Source organism: Micropterus dolomieu, linkage group LG09 (assembly GCF_021292245.1).
Source record: "Micropterus dolomieu isolate WLL.071019.BEF.003 ecotype Adirondacks linkage group LG09, ASM2129224v1, whole genome shotgun sequence".
In the NCBI taxonomy this organism is placed as follows: Eukaryota; Metazoa; Chordata; class Actinopteri; order Centrarchiformes; family Centrarchidae; genus Micropterus; species Micropterus dolomieu.
Genome location: NC_060158.1, coordinates 14,041,574 through 14,058,646, shown reverse-complemented (window position 1 = coordinate 14,058,646; position 17,073 = coordinate 14,041,574). Strand labels below are relative to the sequence as shown.

The window sequence follows — 17,073 nt, the reverse complement described above, 5'->3', positions numbered from 1 at the left end:
TCAGACACATGTAAAAATGATGACCTGTGCTATCATATCTTGACAAACCTTTTAGTCCTGGTATTCATTTTACTGTTTGAGTCAGTAAAAACTTTTTAGGTTTTATGAATTAGCTTTCTCCTTTAGTTTACCGTAACACCAGCCTCTTTCTCTGGGTCGCTCTTTCTCTTTCGCTAATCTGAGGCCTACGTAGGTCATTAAGTCCTGCTAAGCAAAACTCACCTGTGTCTCATCATTAGCTCATCATACTGTAAACCACAGTAAAAATGTCATATTTAGCATTACTAGTAAATGATGATGAAATAATACTGAAAAATAATTGAATGGATTAAATTACCAATGCCTCTGGGAAAAGCAATTACCCGTAAAAAGGCCACCTTCCTAATAATGCCAATTTAAAAGAGCTGAAAAGTTCCACAGGTCTGGCTCCTGAAAATGTGGGAATTAATGTCTCAGCAAAGAACAAAAAGATTTCTACATACCACATCTGTTTTTCTTCTAATTTGTGCTCTGTGACCTGAATATGATGTGTATACAGTAAAATAAATTTCTGTTCTGGTGCTAAATGACTCATTAACCATTACAAATGTTATTGTTGTTACTTTAGACATGTTACTTTCCATGTATGTGGCAAAAAAGCAGTATTTTGACAACTGTTTGACAGCTGTTTACTTGGTCATTATTTCATCCTTTTTTATGATCTACACCTACATACAGACATTCAAACACAAATATGCATATATGTGTGCTTCTCCATCGCAACAGAAATCATTTGGCTTTCTAATAAGTATATAGACTGTATCCATAATAACTGTTATAAGATTCTTACGAAATTTTTTCTTTCTTCCTTTCTCTCTTTCTATATTTATTTTGCCCTTTGTGAAGCTTGAATGAACAGATACAAATAAATGAGCATAAAATGATTTTTATTTCTTTTTTACTGTCAGACTTCTGCGTTTTAAGTGTGTCTGGAAATGTCAGACTATACATGGCTTAATACTGTATGAATCCTGCTGAAAACAGACAACACATTGACATTCTTCTTATTAGTGATGCGTAGCTCACAAGGGAGCTTTTATAATAAACTTACTTATATGGCAGTTACTTTTGAGACAATGCTGGTTAAGTACTAAGTAAATATCAGGCCACATAGGCAACGTATTTTTTTAAACAAGTTTTCAGATTTCCCCAGTAGTAAAGCCCCATAAGCTACATCCTCCCAAGTAATTCACAGAGCTATAACTAAAGAGGCTTTGATGCTGTATGTGAGGAGAATTTTAGCCTCGCTTTATTCCTGCAAATATGACGACTTGAGTGATTTCGAGCCTGTTTTATTCAGCACAAACAGCCAATGCAGCAAAAGTATACACATTAGCCTGTAGCTAGCTGACAACGCATACCCAACTCTGTGTGTGTGCATGTGTGTGTGTGTGACAGTATAGAGTCAGACTGAAATTTACTAGAAACTCAAGCAGTTTATCTATTTTTTTCTGTTGATTCTGTTGTATTTCCTCTAGCAGTGTTGTAGTACTCGAGACTGGTCTTGGTCTCAAGACCACTTTTTGATGGTCTTGGTCTCGTCTTAGAATCAACCGCATTTGTACTTGGTCTTGTCTCGGACAATGAGGACTCGTGATTTTATTTCAAGACCAGTCAAGACCATAACTTTGGCATTATCAATAAATTGCTTTTGCATCGTCTGATTTAATTGTTAACATCTATTGCTTTAAATGGGACCAGTAACCTTAATTAAAAATGTATTGTTACCGTTAAAGACTGTCACCCCTCCCGGTGAAGGCGATGCATATGTTGATTTCAGCTCTAAGTGTTTGTACTTGTGTGTTTTAATGGGAATGTGGATCTTTCAGATCAATTTGAGAAGTAACTATGATCTCGTTCCACATTTTACTGTGTGTCATGTATTGTGGGGAACTGGTCTTGGTCTTGACTCGGTCTTGCCCTCCCTCGGTCTTGGTCTTGACTTGGTCTCAGCCCCTAAAAGTCTTGGTCTTGTCTTGGCCTGGATAATCTCTGGTTTTTAATGAATGAAACTTTTTTAGCGCCTGTGTGTGAAGGGGTTGTAACCTTATATGAAAACAATCTTGCCGGATTTTTCTGTTACCTATTCCTATGGGAAGACTCTGATGTTCTGGGAAATCCATTGACTATGACTGCAAGCGTGCACCTGAGCCTCTTGTCTTCTGATTCTGAGCCATACACACAGCAACAACACCACAGCTAGCGAGAAGGTATCAGCAAAAAAAAACCCACAACAACATTACCTCACCAGCTAACGTGACCCATATTACTATCCTGTGTACCACCGGAATTATGTCAAAGTGTTGATTTTAGCTTGCAGATAATGATGTAATGGTACAAAGCAAATGTGGAGTGATTTGTTTATACTAGCCTATAGTGATGCAAGGTCGGGGTAGCCAGCTAATGTAACATAAGCACGGACCTGTCAGTGTTTTCTTCGTAACGTTCAGTTTAGATTTATTGTCATTTTACCGATACTCGGGTAGACAGCTTCTCCACCTGCACAGGACAACAACACAGTAGAAGATCCATTTACTACAGTAACGTTTCTACTTCTAGCAGTCTAACTGTTCTAAAGTGTGGCAACAATCTCATTTATAATATTCAGTTGAGCTCACTAACCACTTTCGTTATCATCCAATACATTTAGCTGTGCTCCCATTGCTGAGCCTCTGGTGAAAAAAAATGGTGAATGCTTATATATCAGCAAAATGAAGTCAATGTAACTTTATCATGCAACAAGCATGGATTAGTTCAACATTGTGCCTCATAAAGATATTACTGTAACATTGCAGTGGGAGTTTCCAGGCTGTTGAGTGAAGCTGTATGTCAGTGTTTTGGTCTCTTTGAGTCTGATTCTACTCGCTCGGGAATTTGAGCATGCGTTCAAGCACACACCAGGTTGCAATCTAAAAACTGCACAGCTAGTGGCCGCTGAAAACTACATACAAACATACATTTAAATTAAGGCAATTTCTACACACAGATGCACTGTTGCCTCAGTCCATGTCAATTTGCGTTCACTCATATTGTTCCATTGACCTGTACTATACACATGACATGCCAAGTCTAGAATTAGCTTCATGTAAGGGCACGGGCTGAAAATAATTCTGCCACAGCTTGGCCTTTGTTTGGGACAAAGTATGACTGCAGTATTATTACTCATAATAGGAAAAACAGTGTTGCCTGATCAGACTGCAGCAGAATTAGTACAATGAGCTTAACCAATCATGCACACACCACTGTGAACACACAAAAACATGCACCCAAGCAGCAGCAGCCCCAATCTCGTTATGCTGACTACACACAAGCACACACTTACAAACAGCCACACACACACACACACACACACACACACACACACACACACACACTCATTTCATTTCCTTTTCTCAGCCAGTCTAATTTTGAGTTTTGTCAGAGCACATTATTACTTTTTCAATTCCCACAATAACCCCCTACTTCCTCTCGTTCTAGCTCTTCTCCGTCTCTCTACCCCACACTTTTGTTCTCTCGTGTTGCCTCTTTTTCACCTCTCTCTCTTTCTCTCCTCCAAATGGTCTTTAACTTGAAGATATTTTACCAAAATCAATTTGTGTTTATAATATGCTCAATCATTCACAGTGTATTAGTGCACCTGCACAGGTCCAATCACAGTCTCTCCTAAATTCCCGCATCTCTCTCTTCCTTGCAGATTATGCACACTACATTCACTGATGCTCTGTCTCAGTTTATCTCTGTCTTGCTCCGTTTCCCTCAGACCTCCCCGCCCCACATACTTTTGCACACTTCCACACATACACATTCACACATGAATATTCATAAGCATATTCTGTATCTGTGAGATCGTGATGAAATTTTCTCAGGGCTAACTATGCTCATACGTTTGTATTTGTGTGAATATGGATGCCTTGAAAGCTGAAGGGTGTTTCTGTCCTGTAAATAATTCTGCACCAACTTAGAAGAAGCACACACACTGACACTTACATAAACGCACCAACACACAGATGCCCTCAGAGGTCTACACGGAATCTCTCCAGAACACTATACTATATACCATATGTGCCTTTTCTAGTGCATTAATGTGGCACAGTATCTCTTCCAATTATATTTTACTCATACTACTATACAACACGGTTTGGGTACAATAATGTTGTGCTGAAATAGCACCCTTCCAATACCAGCCCAATTTCAAATTGTGTTTGTAAGACTGGTTTGATAGTTATACATGTCATATCAAGTGAAGAATTTGAATCAGGTTTGCCATCACAGAAAAATACTTACATCTACTGAGAAAACATTCAGTGTACAATAATAAAGCAAGACAAACTGTTTAATACAAAGCACACTATATTACTTTGCAAATTCAAATGGTTCCACCCATACAAACTGCATCCCAAATTATTGTCTCTCTCTAAACCACTAGAATTGTTATCAGGGGACTTGCTTGGCATTATACGATCCTAGTGATCTTCATAGTGTCTTTTTTATGCCCGTTAGGAAACAATCTAATTTGCAATGTGATTGCTCAGTGGCGATAAAGATATTCCAACACAGAAAATAAAAACTCTAAATATATAAAGTGAACGGTAAAAGCAACACCTGTTCAACATAACGTGGTCCAGTAGCATTCAATAAATACTATGAAATATATGTTATGTTTTTAAACTGTATCAAAGGGGTGTTAACTTATCTCTATGGTATTATATCAAACTGTAGTTTTATTGTTATATTGGGTTGCCTTTTATTGTAAGTCCACCTGAAATGCAGGGAAATATAAAGCCATAACACTGATATTTACATCTAAGGGTAAGTTAAACGTTCCAGTCCCATTGAACCATCTGTGGGACAGAAACCAAATAAAGGCAACATTTAGTTTTTACAAAATTGAAGGGGAAGTGTATTGAACCATTATGTTTTTGGTGTGAAGCTCCACTAACTGCAGTGTGCACCTATATTCATTGCTCAATGTCCAAACAAAATGTGGTCTATAGATTTTACTTATAAAGGTGAGAGATGAATGTGAATATAGAGTTGAAAGTAGCAGCATTTCATTCATTTTTGAGTGAGTATATTCTATTCTTAGGTGCTTATGTAAACATTTAAATATTACACACACACACACACACACACACACACACATAAACACACAGATATAGAGAGAGAGAGGGAGAGGGAGAGGGACAGAGACATTTCTGGTGATATTTCTAAAAGTACTGCATTTCAAGTCATTTGATTGCATTGCTGAATAATTGATAGAAAGCTATTACAGCTGGTATGAATGCCTCTAGGTGTCACCACACATACACCAAAGCAGAAACACTCAAGTATACACCTATGTGTATGTACGTGACTGTTTTGTGCAGGTATATGTTTTTCGCATGATAGTGTTCATGGAGGAAAGTGTGAATTGTGTGTGTATGTGTGTGTTTCTGAATTGGTGTGAACGCATTAGTAGCTCAGCTCCTCATAGCCTTACTGACAGAGTGACAGAGACATTGCTAATCCAGCACAGACAAGATGCCATTTTCCCCTCTTCCCTCGCTCTTCCCCCTCCCCTTCTAACTTCCCCAGACCCAAATTACAGTTCACTGCACAGAGAGATTTCTTGTGCAGCAATTCGACACATTGTTGCATTTGCAGAATGGTTTTGGTTGGCACTGTTGTGCACAAAAAGGCAGGGCTAATTGGGAAAAATGCCCAAGTATTATACACACTTCAAGGGTGAATTTCAAAATAAGTGCCCACAGATTCACAGTGGAGTGAATTTACATATCCATTTTGGATATATGTTATCTCTTATGATGTTGGAAATCCAAACTTTATTTATTTGGCAGTGTGTGTTGACAACAAAATGATGTCTCCTGTACACTGGAAAATCTATTGGACTTGTAAGTGAAGAAATTTCCGTAGTCACCAGAGATGCATTTAGTTCTTCTGAGTGGGGAAATCCTTTGCAATTAACAACAGAGGTGTGACTATGTGAAACCACAGAGGTTAAGATGATCAAACACCAGCCCTGTCCTTATGATAATAACTCTTTTCCATGTTATGACAGTACTGCATATGGCAACGATGTGAATTAAGTTTATTGAGATTGCTCCTTATGTCATTGTGAATGGCTTTCTTAATAACGGACTTCCCCGATACAGGGGACGTAATCGATTTTTGCTGTTCTAGCTGTTTTCCATCCAAAAACAGCGGCCCTTTGTGTCAACAGAGACCGTCTGGCGGGCTGCCATCTTGGTGAGGTTGGCTTCGTTGGTAAGTTTCGTTTCTGTCATCAGATTGAAGTAGAGAAGAAGAGTTTGCTTTGGCGGAGGCGGTCTTTATCGGCCTCTGCTGGCGACCTGTTTGAGCTACACAGACACGCAGGATATCAATTGATTCGTCTCTTCAATACGAAGAATACTTGCAGCCCTGTAGGATGTTCTGTTCTCAAGCTGTCGCCTGTAAAGCATGGGAGTGCTTTTGGTCATATATATAGACTGTTTTTATCAATATTTCAATGTTTTGGAAGCTTTATGTTATTTGGAACGTGGTTGTATGGAGAGAAATAATGTTTTGAAGATAACTCCCAATAAAAGTGAACATATAAACAGTAAATATGGCCAAAAACATGGACAATCGCCTGAAAGATTGTATAATAACTGTTGTATATCAATTTCTTTTCATCAAATTTACAGTTACAGTTGTATTCTAGGTGTACTATAAGATATTCAGGTGCATTATAATCTACCTTATGATGGGTTTTTTTAGCAGGTGAGGATGAAAATATAATTTTTTCTGTATTTCATCTCCATGTAGTCTGTAATGATAAAATAAATATCTTAATGTACAATGGATTTATATTCCTTAGCTTCTGACCTTTCAAAGTAGACCAGAATTATGCATCTAGGCCTAATGGTTGAGGAAATATTACTGATTGGCGTTTTTCCTGGAAATAGGTGCCAGGGTGTATCTTTATCCTCAATAACAAGCAAATAATCATCCTTGGAGATGTTCTTTAACACAGATAGTGGTAGTATGATGAACCAGGTGTGCCAGTTTTGAAAAAGATTGAGATATTGTCGTTGCCATCAAATCTTGATTGTGTCAGTTAGGATAACCACAGGTATCTGTTGCTCTGATTTTGTTCGGGACAAAGTATGACTGCAGTCTTTCAAAGTCCAGATTCCAGATTTGGATTTGGATGGATGGTATAAATAAAAAGATAGAAGGCCTATGTGGGTAAGTTTTGATATTGGATATACCACTTGATATTGTACAAGAATGAGCTGAGCCCTGTCTATAGAAAACATCGACTACTATGTAATGTTCAACTAAGATCTAGTAAGGAGTAACTGGCCTTGCGTTTGGCTCTTCTGGATGACTGAATCAGTGTTGCTGATCAGGTCCAAAAAAATTAAAAATGGATAATGTAATCATTATCTATGTGTATAAGGTATAGGCTCAGATAATCAATTTAACAAGATGCTATTTATATATATATATATATATATATATATAAAAGATGCTGTTCCTGCTGTAAAAACTTATTTTTAAAGAAATTGTGCTTGTGAACAGTACACGGACACATAGTCATAAGTCAGTTTGCATCCACCTACACTATAATGGGGGATGTATATAGGCACAAACCCAAAAAAGTGAAACACAGATTATTCCTTAGCATACATACTGTAGTGTGGCATAGCATACAACCCTTTGTACACAGACCATCGACACCTACCCCAGAATCCGAAAATAGACAATAGCATACAGTACACTGCGCATATTTGCCTCTCTCCCACACACACCTTTGATTATAGAGTAAAGCATAAAAAGACATACGCACACACTCTTTAAGCACACATTATACACACAAGCATTCTTGGATTGCCTGCCTCTTGCGCTTTCACACACACACACACACACACACACAAATGCAAACCCAATCTGTCTGTCGTTCTGTCTCTCTCACGGACACACATAACATATAAATTATATGAAGAGTTTTTCTTCCAAAATTCAATTTTTGCATTATATAGAGATCAATATTTCGATTATATAGAAGAGCCAAGCGTTAATGAACAGTACTGTAATTTCAGTTTTCATCATTTGTTTTAATTTTGAGACATAGGATGGATTTTCACTTTAGAATAAAACTCTTCATACAGTCGTGCACATTCACATACAGGCTTAGTTGTCCATACCTCGACAGATCGGAGCAGGGAAGTCCCAAACGGCTGTGTTTCCAGCATTGGTAATGCAGGTGAGTGTGGCATGGCCGTCTAAGACATAACCAGGAACACAGCTGTACCGCACACGGTCTCCCACAGCAAAACGGCCGCCACCACTTAGCACTGCTTTGGGTGGGATACCAGGGTTTCCACATGATGTACTATGAAGTTCTGCAGAGGAAGAAAGAAAAAGAGAAAGGGAGAAGGATTAAGGCTTTTTCAATTTCTTCGAATTAATTGTACTAAAATGTTTAACTATGCATTTCTCCTAACTCAACTGCCACTCAACCAAATAATATACCCCTCTCTTGCTCAGTGATGTGTCCAATCCAGAGACTGCTCTGGAGCCCTTAACAGACCCAGTGCGCACACACTGAGTCTACCTTTAAAAACACAGTTTCATAAGAAAGACACTTGCATTGGGATGATACAGTTTAAATACACCTTGGCAAGCATGAAGGCTATAGTAAAAGGATATTCCACTGCACTCCTAGTCAAAGCAGACTAAACTCAGCTGCTGAGACAGGGAGGGAGACAATATCAAAGTGTTTTATAGTTACTCACATTATTCCCTCTAGATACATTTACACTTCTGTGCCTAAGATATATGCACAAGTGTGCATAGAAACATCTACACACACAAACACACACAGGAGAGAGTAGGAGAAAGACAGGGAGAGAAGGGGTATTACAAACCATAAACCAGGAAGTAGATGGGAGAACAGGGACCAACTCCAGTCTTATTGTTTGAAGTTGATTGATACAACCATGAAACTGTTCAGACATATAGGGGTTTAGGGAGGGGGAGAGGTAGACAGACAGATTGGGTGAGGGGGAGGCAAGAGCAGAGACAGACAGAAAGAGGGGGAGGTGGGGAAAAAAAACGAGAGACAGAGGATGCCAAACGTGATAAATAGAGCTATGAAACTACTCAGACAGAGGAGGGAGAGGGGGAAGAATGGAGAATGTTAAAAGGGAAGGGGAAAGGAGGGAAAGGAAGAAATCAACAGCGCTAGTGTAAAAGATTACGCTCAGTATGCTCCCAAATGGGGGGCGGAGACAGAGCTGCACTTTTTCTTAAAATGTCACCAGTAACTCTGAAAACCTTATAGTGCTTCACTCCTCAAACTTCAGAAATATGTGCAATAATCTTTGAATGAAAAGCTAGAGTACAGCTGCAGGGGAATCATTTCCATACTAACGGCAGAAACATTGCCAGAGTAGAGAAGAGTTGATGTCATTAAATTAACTGACTGAGTAATTCCTATATTAGTTGGCTGATTGATTAATTTATACAATGCCTTTTTTGTCATACCTTTTCAATTACACCCTCCTCCCTCTCTGCACCCTCTGTGTCTATGTACATCCCTTGTAGCCACAATGCTGGTGACTACTCTCTAAGGATTATGTGGACATCTTGCATTGCTCACATTCTAACACAATCTTTCAGGTTCCTTTCAATGAAAATTGCCACCTTTTTATTATTAGCATCCATCTTGAATGTGATGGGGTCTACGAGACCAAAGCTTGTGGATCATTTAAAAATAGATATAACTAGAACAAAAATAACTTAATAACAGAAATATCTTTGTCTCTAAATGAGTTTCCATTTCAGAAAAGCAAAAACACCCAAGCATGCCCCCATGTTCTGTAATTAGTAGATATAAAGTTTCTGTTTAAGGTTTTCTTTAGAGGTTATATTTTATCCTGGTGGTCAGAGAGCATGGACAGCATAGACAACCAACCGCCTTATCTTCACACAGACACAAAGTTACAGAGAAACACACACTCAGAAGACACACGTGCGCGCGCGCGCGCACACACACACACGCACACACACTCACTCTCAGGGTCATCCATCACTGTGGCGACCCCCTGTGCTGTATTGTGATTGGATGTCAGGTTGGCCTAGTGTTGCAACCTGTTGGCCTATCGATTTTGCCAGTCAGTGTGGCCCCACTCAGTGTCAGGATGTTTGTTGTTCAGTGTCCTATCAGACACACATTTACTCTCACCAAAACACACACACACACACACACACAGACAGGCATACACATACAGTACATTGCCGGTTTGTTGGTAGCTCAGGGTGCTATCGGAAACACACACACTCAAGCTTTCTCTTCTTGGACACTTGGTTTTTAATCGGTGCCTGCATCAAATTTCCATTCTACCTATCTTTTTCATAAAGTGTTTCCTGTTTCCTCTCGTTTTCTAAATCTGTCTCATCTTCTTTTTATCTTTCATTCCTATGTCCCCTGTTTTTTTAAAAAACTCTCTCCTCCCCTTCCCAATGTCTCTTCCTGTCACATTCCACCCATCCCCTCCCCTACTGTTCCCCTGCTCCCTCCTCCTCAACTAAAAACTTTGATGACATGCCAGCTCCTTGCCTCTGCCTCTCTCTCTCTCCTGTTCTAACCATACCATTATATCACCCCTTCTGTCCATCCCTTCATTCCTTCTTTCTTTCTCTCCCTGGTTTATTGTGAACATCACATAGTTTCATTACACTAGTTTATTCAGTAGCCAGCAGCTATACCACTCTCCTTTTCATGGTTTATTGCTGCCTGCCCTCTCTTATTTATTCTCTCTTACCCTCACTTCTTCCTCCTCTCTATTCTCTTTTTTTTTATCTATCTATCTCTGCCTCTCTTTCCCTATCTCTGTCTCTCCCCAGTTTACCATAACCATGATTTCAGTCTCAGCTGCTTCATTACAAGCTGCTGCTTTTATAGGCCATCTGTAGAACTATCTGCATTTGTCTCTCACACACACACACACACACACACACATACACATATAGGGACACACCAAGGCCTGCATGTAGAGCAGACACCAGCGTAAAGCTGCTCTTTCTACCACACATGCATGTAACCATTTACCCGTCTTTTATTTCTCTCTAGATAAGCAATTACAGCTGAGTCCAGGTACAGGGAGCACGAGATGGAAGGACTGAGTAGTGGGTAAAAAGCATGAGAAAAGTGCTAGGGGAAAAAAAACAGAGAATGCTGCCATGCTTTCATAGTTTTTAGTGAGACAGATGACACTGCAGACTAGGGAATTGGATAGGGGGAGTGAAGGACAGCAAAGACAGAGAGAGAGGCAGAGAGGGAGAGAAAAGGGAAAAGAGAGGAAGAGCTGGAGAGGGATGATTCAATGTGTTTGGAGGTTTTACACCTCTGTCAGCAGTAACTTCTATAAAAGATGAACAAAGTTTTACACCGGAACATAATAGATGCCGAAACGCTTGAAAATAAACCATAGAATCTGTTACAAGAAGCCATGTACATGGATTTCCATTAACTACATCTGAAAAATGAGTTTCAGAATTTTTTTTCATGACATTTCCCATAATAGACGTAAGGTTTATAAGGACTGTAACAGAACAGACGAATGAGTCCTGAGGTCTGTAACAAACAGATATGTGTTCTGGGGCACTCTATCTATAAAAGAAAAAATTCACTGGCTGTCAACTTCAAAGCCAGTTGCCTGTCAACTTGATTTATTCAACACTTTTTATGGACTTGTAAAGAACTTGTGTCATAAAACATTTTTGTCTGTTAATTAAATGTTAAAGCATATATAAAATAATTTTTGGTTTCAGGTGGCCTCTCCCCCTCTGATAATGCCTCAAGCAAAAACACAGCTTCAGTTTAGCTTTAGACATTAGTCTGTTTATAATACCATTAACAGATCCCATCATTACCATGTATCAACGTGTATACTTAACTGTGAGTTTACGGTTATTCAGCTTCGCAAAAAAAAACTATATCTTTTATACTCCACTGTTATTGGGAGGGCATTATAAAAACACAAGTGAAATGCTTTAAAGAACAGGTCCACTGCACCTGTGGTTTCTACGACGCAGTAGATTGTTTATTCCTGCATACAGTTTTACTCAGTATAGCATTGTTTCAATCAATGTTAAATTAACTTTTTCAGCACAGCAAGCAGGAATATTTACATGTGACTAGAATCCTCACTACTTTTCAGCCTTTTTACATTTTACGCATTTTAGGAACTTTCGGCTTACTGTGAACAAGAAAAGTTCAGCTGAGGTTTAAGGGCATATAATGCAGTTTTGGGAACACCGGAGTGTTATGGTTGAAAAAAAAAAAAAAAGCTATAATACATCCATATATTTGTAATATTGACAGTGGAAATGTTTTTTTCCCTCAAACAATCCCTCCATTGTTCAAAAGTTGCTGCAGAGCTGTCAAGCAACTGTCATTCATACTAGGATTCAGGCAACATGCTCAAATTCTAACTATGACAGCTTAACAATCACGAATAGGATAATATGGAATTATTCTACCTGGCTGTGTGCTTTTTAATATAAAAAGATTAATGATGAGATATCTGCCATTTGTATATTGTGACAATTTTCCCTCCCAAAGTTTTAACAGCATAAAATGTAAAAAGCCACTGAAAAGCCCATTATTAAGGATCATGCTGACAGGACGGAAGGAATGCAACGTTTCTGTTTTTCAATCTATTTTAAACTGCAACATGCCTCTTTCTAATAATAGTTTCAAGAGATAGAAAGGGTCTAACCAAAGTGGTCACTGAGAGTAGTTTTGGGGAGAGCGCACATTCCCTCCATTGTTGATGAAAACACTGGCTCTTCATGGCTTTGAAACAGACCAATACACAGCAAAATTGCAGGCAGGATATGCAATAATGCAAGCGGTACAACAAGCACCCACAGTTCTGGCCTTCTTTAACCGTCACCACCCACAGTCCAACAAAAGGAACAGCAGGGAATAAGACTGCGGACTCAATTTTAGACATCAAATTCGATTTGAGTCTTAAGTTGAATCCCTGTGGCGAAGTGAAGCAGAAGCACCAGCAACATAACTACTCATTTAACACAATTTTTTTCATTCATGGCGTGGTCTAAAGAAGCAACTTTAAATTAATAATAACTAAAGCATTGCTTACACAGGCCCAAAAAGATCTAAACGTTGAGGGTCGATTCAGCTCAAGGAGAATGGTCCACATGACAGAAGCACAACATTATCTGATTCTTAAAAAGTAAAAAAGAGGTCTCTTACTTGATCTAAAGAACATACTTAATCATGAATGACTGGTTTGACCTTTGTTAGAGGAATGTGCCAGAGAACTGGTGTAAGTAAAAGTTCTTCTCAATAATGGAAATGCCTAATTTAGACTCAAAGTGCCTAAAAACAGCACACCTATGCAGTATTTGTGTAAAGATAATGGCCATATTCCACCAAATTATAGATGGGAAAGCATTTAGGGTAGTTCATACTTCCATTTGTGGATCAATCATCCACTTGTATTTGTAATTACATGCCTGCTTAACAAGGAAAGTTCCAAAATGCTCCACCATAACTCTGTGTTTTGATAAAACTGATAACTTGATGTCGACACAATTAGTCTGCTTTAATCATGTTGCCAAAAACATTGGTTGCGTAATTGGCTCCTAAGGGACTGAGCCAGAACCATAAAGTGGTCATAATTTGGACAGGAGGTGTAGAAATAAAAGGTAAAATCCAAAAAGGTTGTTTTCTCCTGTTCCAATCTTGTTGACGCAGGAACTTAGTATGTCCTGTGTGTAGTCAGGCGAAAGTGAAAGGGTGCAGGGGTCAGGGTGGTGGATGTGTGAGTAGAGCGTGAGACTTTCAAGCCAGAGACCTGAGTTTGTGGTCCGTCTCACACCAATTAATGCTGGCTTTTCTAAATATGAAGGCTGTCTTTGCATGAACATAGCCTACCATTTCAGATGCCGAACTTACCTCAGCTAGTCTTAATCCATACTGTAGTAGTCATTAGCGGATAGGAATAGTAATGGAAATGTTTGCTATGTCAGGCAAAGACGTCATACATTATCAACATCCTGTCAGGGGTTAGGTTTGTTTTGTCTTTTGTGACCCTTTACACAGAGTCAAGGACAGGCATGAACTTCACTAATAAACTACAGACACATTACACTTGCACCTCCCCCTAGAAACTACTTTTGATTGGTAGCTGCTTAGTGATGGTGTAATTATAAGTGATTATCATTAATTATGAAAACATTAATGGAGGGAAAAAGGACTAAGTGGCAGCAGAAGGTGTGTGTATGAGAGTGTGTGTGTGTGTGTGTGTGTGTGTGTGTGTGTGTGTGTGTGTGTGTCAGAGAGAGACAGTGAGATTCTGAGGAAGAGTTAAAGCGGGAAATAGTGAGAGCTCCCAGATAGAGTAACGGCTGTTCAAAGCATTCGATCATCTGGCAGCCGTGAAGATCAGTTAATACACACACAACTACGTTGCTAATGATCGTAGCTTCTAGTGGAGATCAAACATTATGGACTCAGAGCAGCAGACCACTAATGTCTCTCTGGGTTTATTACACGCCACAACACAGACAATCAAACACACACACAAACACACACCACTCTCCCTGAAGGTAAAAGCTGCCATAGTGCCTTAATGGTGCCTTGATGTTCTGTTTGAACAATAATTATCTGTATTCAATACAGCCATGATGCAGCTTCGAGTCCACAATGGTGATCCTCTGACACAGAATCTTCAGAGACAGAACTGGTTTATTTGGCATCTCTGATTTGATCAGATGATTGTCTGACTTTGAAATACCCAGAAAATACTGGTGTTAAAAGTATAGTATGTATGTATGAGTAAATGTATTTGAATAATATTTGTTAAACCTTGTTTGTTTCAAACACTGCTGGTTAGCCTAAAATTGATCCCTGTCTATCTTTTTTTAGGATATTTGTCAACTCAATGTCAAATATAATATAAAATATAAAAATGCAAATGTGTTATTATTATTATTACTTATTACAACTACATCTAAGGATGCACTTTCCAATAAATGCAGTGAAGTTAAGAGTATCGCCCTCCTTCGAAATGTAGTTGAGTTAAGTACTAACCTTCATATGAAAGAAATATACAAATAGATTCAGCCGGGTGAGGGTGCAATTTAATGAAACTGGGTGACACAAGTAAATCATTTTGGAGGAAGACAATAACCCTGTCCAACACAATTACCTAATTTTCATGGATAGAATATCTACCTAGGAATGTTAGTTGAAAAGATGTACTTAGGTTTTTTCCAGCCTTGCAATTTCCCTGTATGTAATTGAATGAGCAGATAATGACGCCAGCCGGACTGCTCACAAAGAAACATGGGGATGTCAATTATAAACCCTTTACCTCCACTTCAGCGGTGTGTGTGCATGCCCTAGCGCCGGCATGTGTTTGTGTGTGTACCAGTCTGTGCATGTCATGGTGAGTGTTTATACAAGACAAGTGAGTGTCTGTTTTGTATGTGTTTGTGTGTCCATGTGGGCAGTGCTCCTTGATGTGCTGATCGATGTTTCTCTGAGGCCTGGTTCAATAAACCATTAGATTCACCCCTAAAGACATCCTGCCAACAGAACTTCATTAGACACACACACACACATACATATAAAGAAAAACAAAAATACCACATCTTTTATCGTTTGATCTGACCTGAGAGGGCAAACTCGTTGAACAAATCGGCTCCATCAGACTTGATCAAACAAAATGGTCCAGTGTTTACAGCCACTGAGAAACAGATTTTTATTACAGTAACTTACTGTAGACAATGGTCATATTAAAAGGGTTACATTGGGTATTTTAGCAATTACAGTGCTGGTTAACACATTTGGTTGCATTATCTATCTTTGTGTCCAGCACTGTATTTATTTACTTCACAACAGTTTAACAAAGTGTGTTTATTAGAAGTAGAGCTAATAGCAATGTTATCAATGCACAAAGGAAAGTTTATTTATATTCTCAAAAGCCAGTATACTATTGAGTTCTGACATGCCATTAGGCTTTATATCAAGTGGCTGCACTAATTTAAGTCAGGGTCCTGATTTTGTTTCCTCTCTCTTGAACTGACCCTTCTCTTCTCTGTCTCACACATCCATATCTCCCTCCATCCTTATCTCTTCTCACAGCCATCCCTCTCCTTACTATTAATTAAAACTGTGTGTGTGTGTGTGTGTGTGTGTGTGTGCGCTCAAACGCTTGTGTGTGCACATCAGGCTTCAGTATTAATTAAAGGTGTGAATGCTAATTGGTCAGATCAATAACGGGTCGTTAGGCCTCAGGGGCCAACAGCCAATAGGAAATCGTTATGTGTCTGACATCACTGTCACTCTGCTAAAGCTGCACTGCACTGTGACACATACACAGACACACACACACACCTGCACTTACACACAGAGATTTGTACTTACACTCAAGCTACTGTCATCAGGAAAGAGATCCACATCAAAGGTTGTGAGAGAGACAGAGAGAGGGGAGAGCTGAAGAGGTTACCAAGACACAATTTGTGCAATAGATAGAAACTTACTGTATGCTCCAAATGCTCCTAAGACTAAATCAATATCCATTAAGGAAAGAAAGAGAAAGAGAGAGAAAGCAAAGGAGAGAGAGTCAGAGAGAGAAAGAAAGAGAGTGAGAGAGAGGGAGGGAAAGTTGTCATTGAACAGTTCAGTTTTGTGCTGATCAATACCAGAGCACTTTTTCTCTACTCTTCTACATACACATATGTTCTGTTCAAATCTCCACATATGTCTGTTAATCCACCGCCTGTCTTTGGTCTAAGGTTACTAACTATAGGCCATTGTCAGTATGATATTCAGTCAGATATCTATGAACCAAACTCCAAACATGACCTCAGCTTTATTTATTTGTTACAGGAGAAAGAAAAAAGAAAAGGACAAAGAGTCAATGGCAGAAGAGAGGAGAAGAGGGTAGTACAAAAGGAATCTTACAAAATGGTGGTTTACTTGATGGAATAATGACATGTTGTTCC

General features: G+C 39.0%; 1 protein-coding gene across 1 annotated transcript in view; it reads right to left on the bottom strand.

Moving 5' to 3' along the window:
- Positions 1–17,073, bottom strand: part of LOC123976789 (CUB and sushi domain-containing protein 3-like) — a 309,765-nt gene that overhangs the window by 163,164 nt on the left and 129,528 nt on the right. Inside the window, exon 4 of the mRNA XM_046059131.1 lies at positions 8,232–8,429. Coding sequence (XP_045915087.1) covers positions 8,232–8,429 — 198 coding nt within the window. The remainder of the gene's footprint in view (positions 1–8,231; positions 8,430–17,073) is intronic.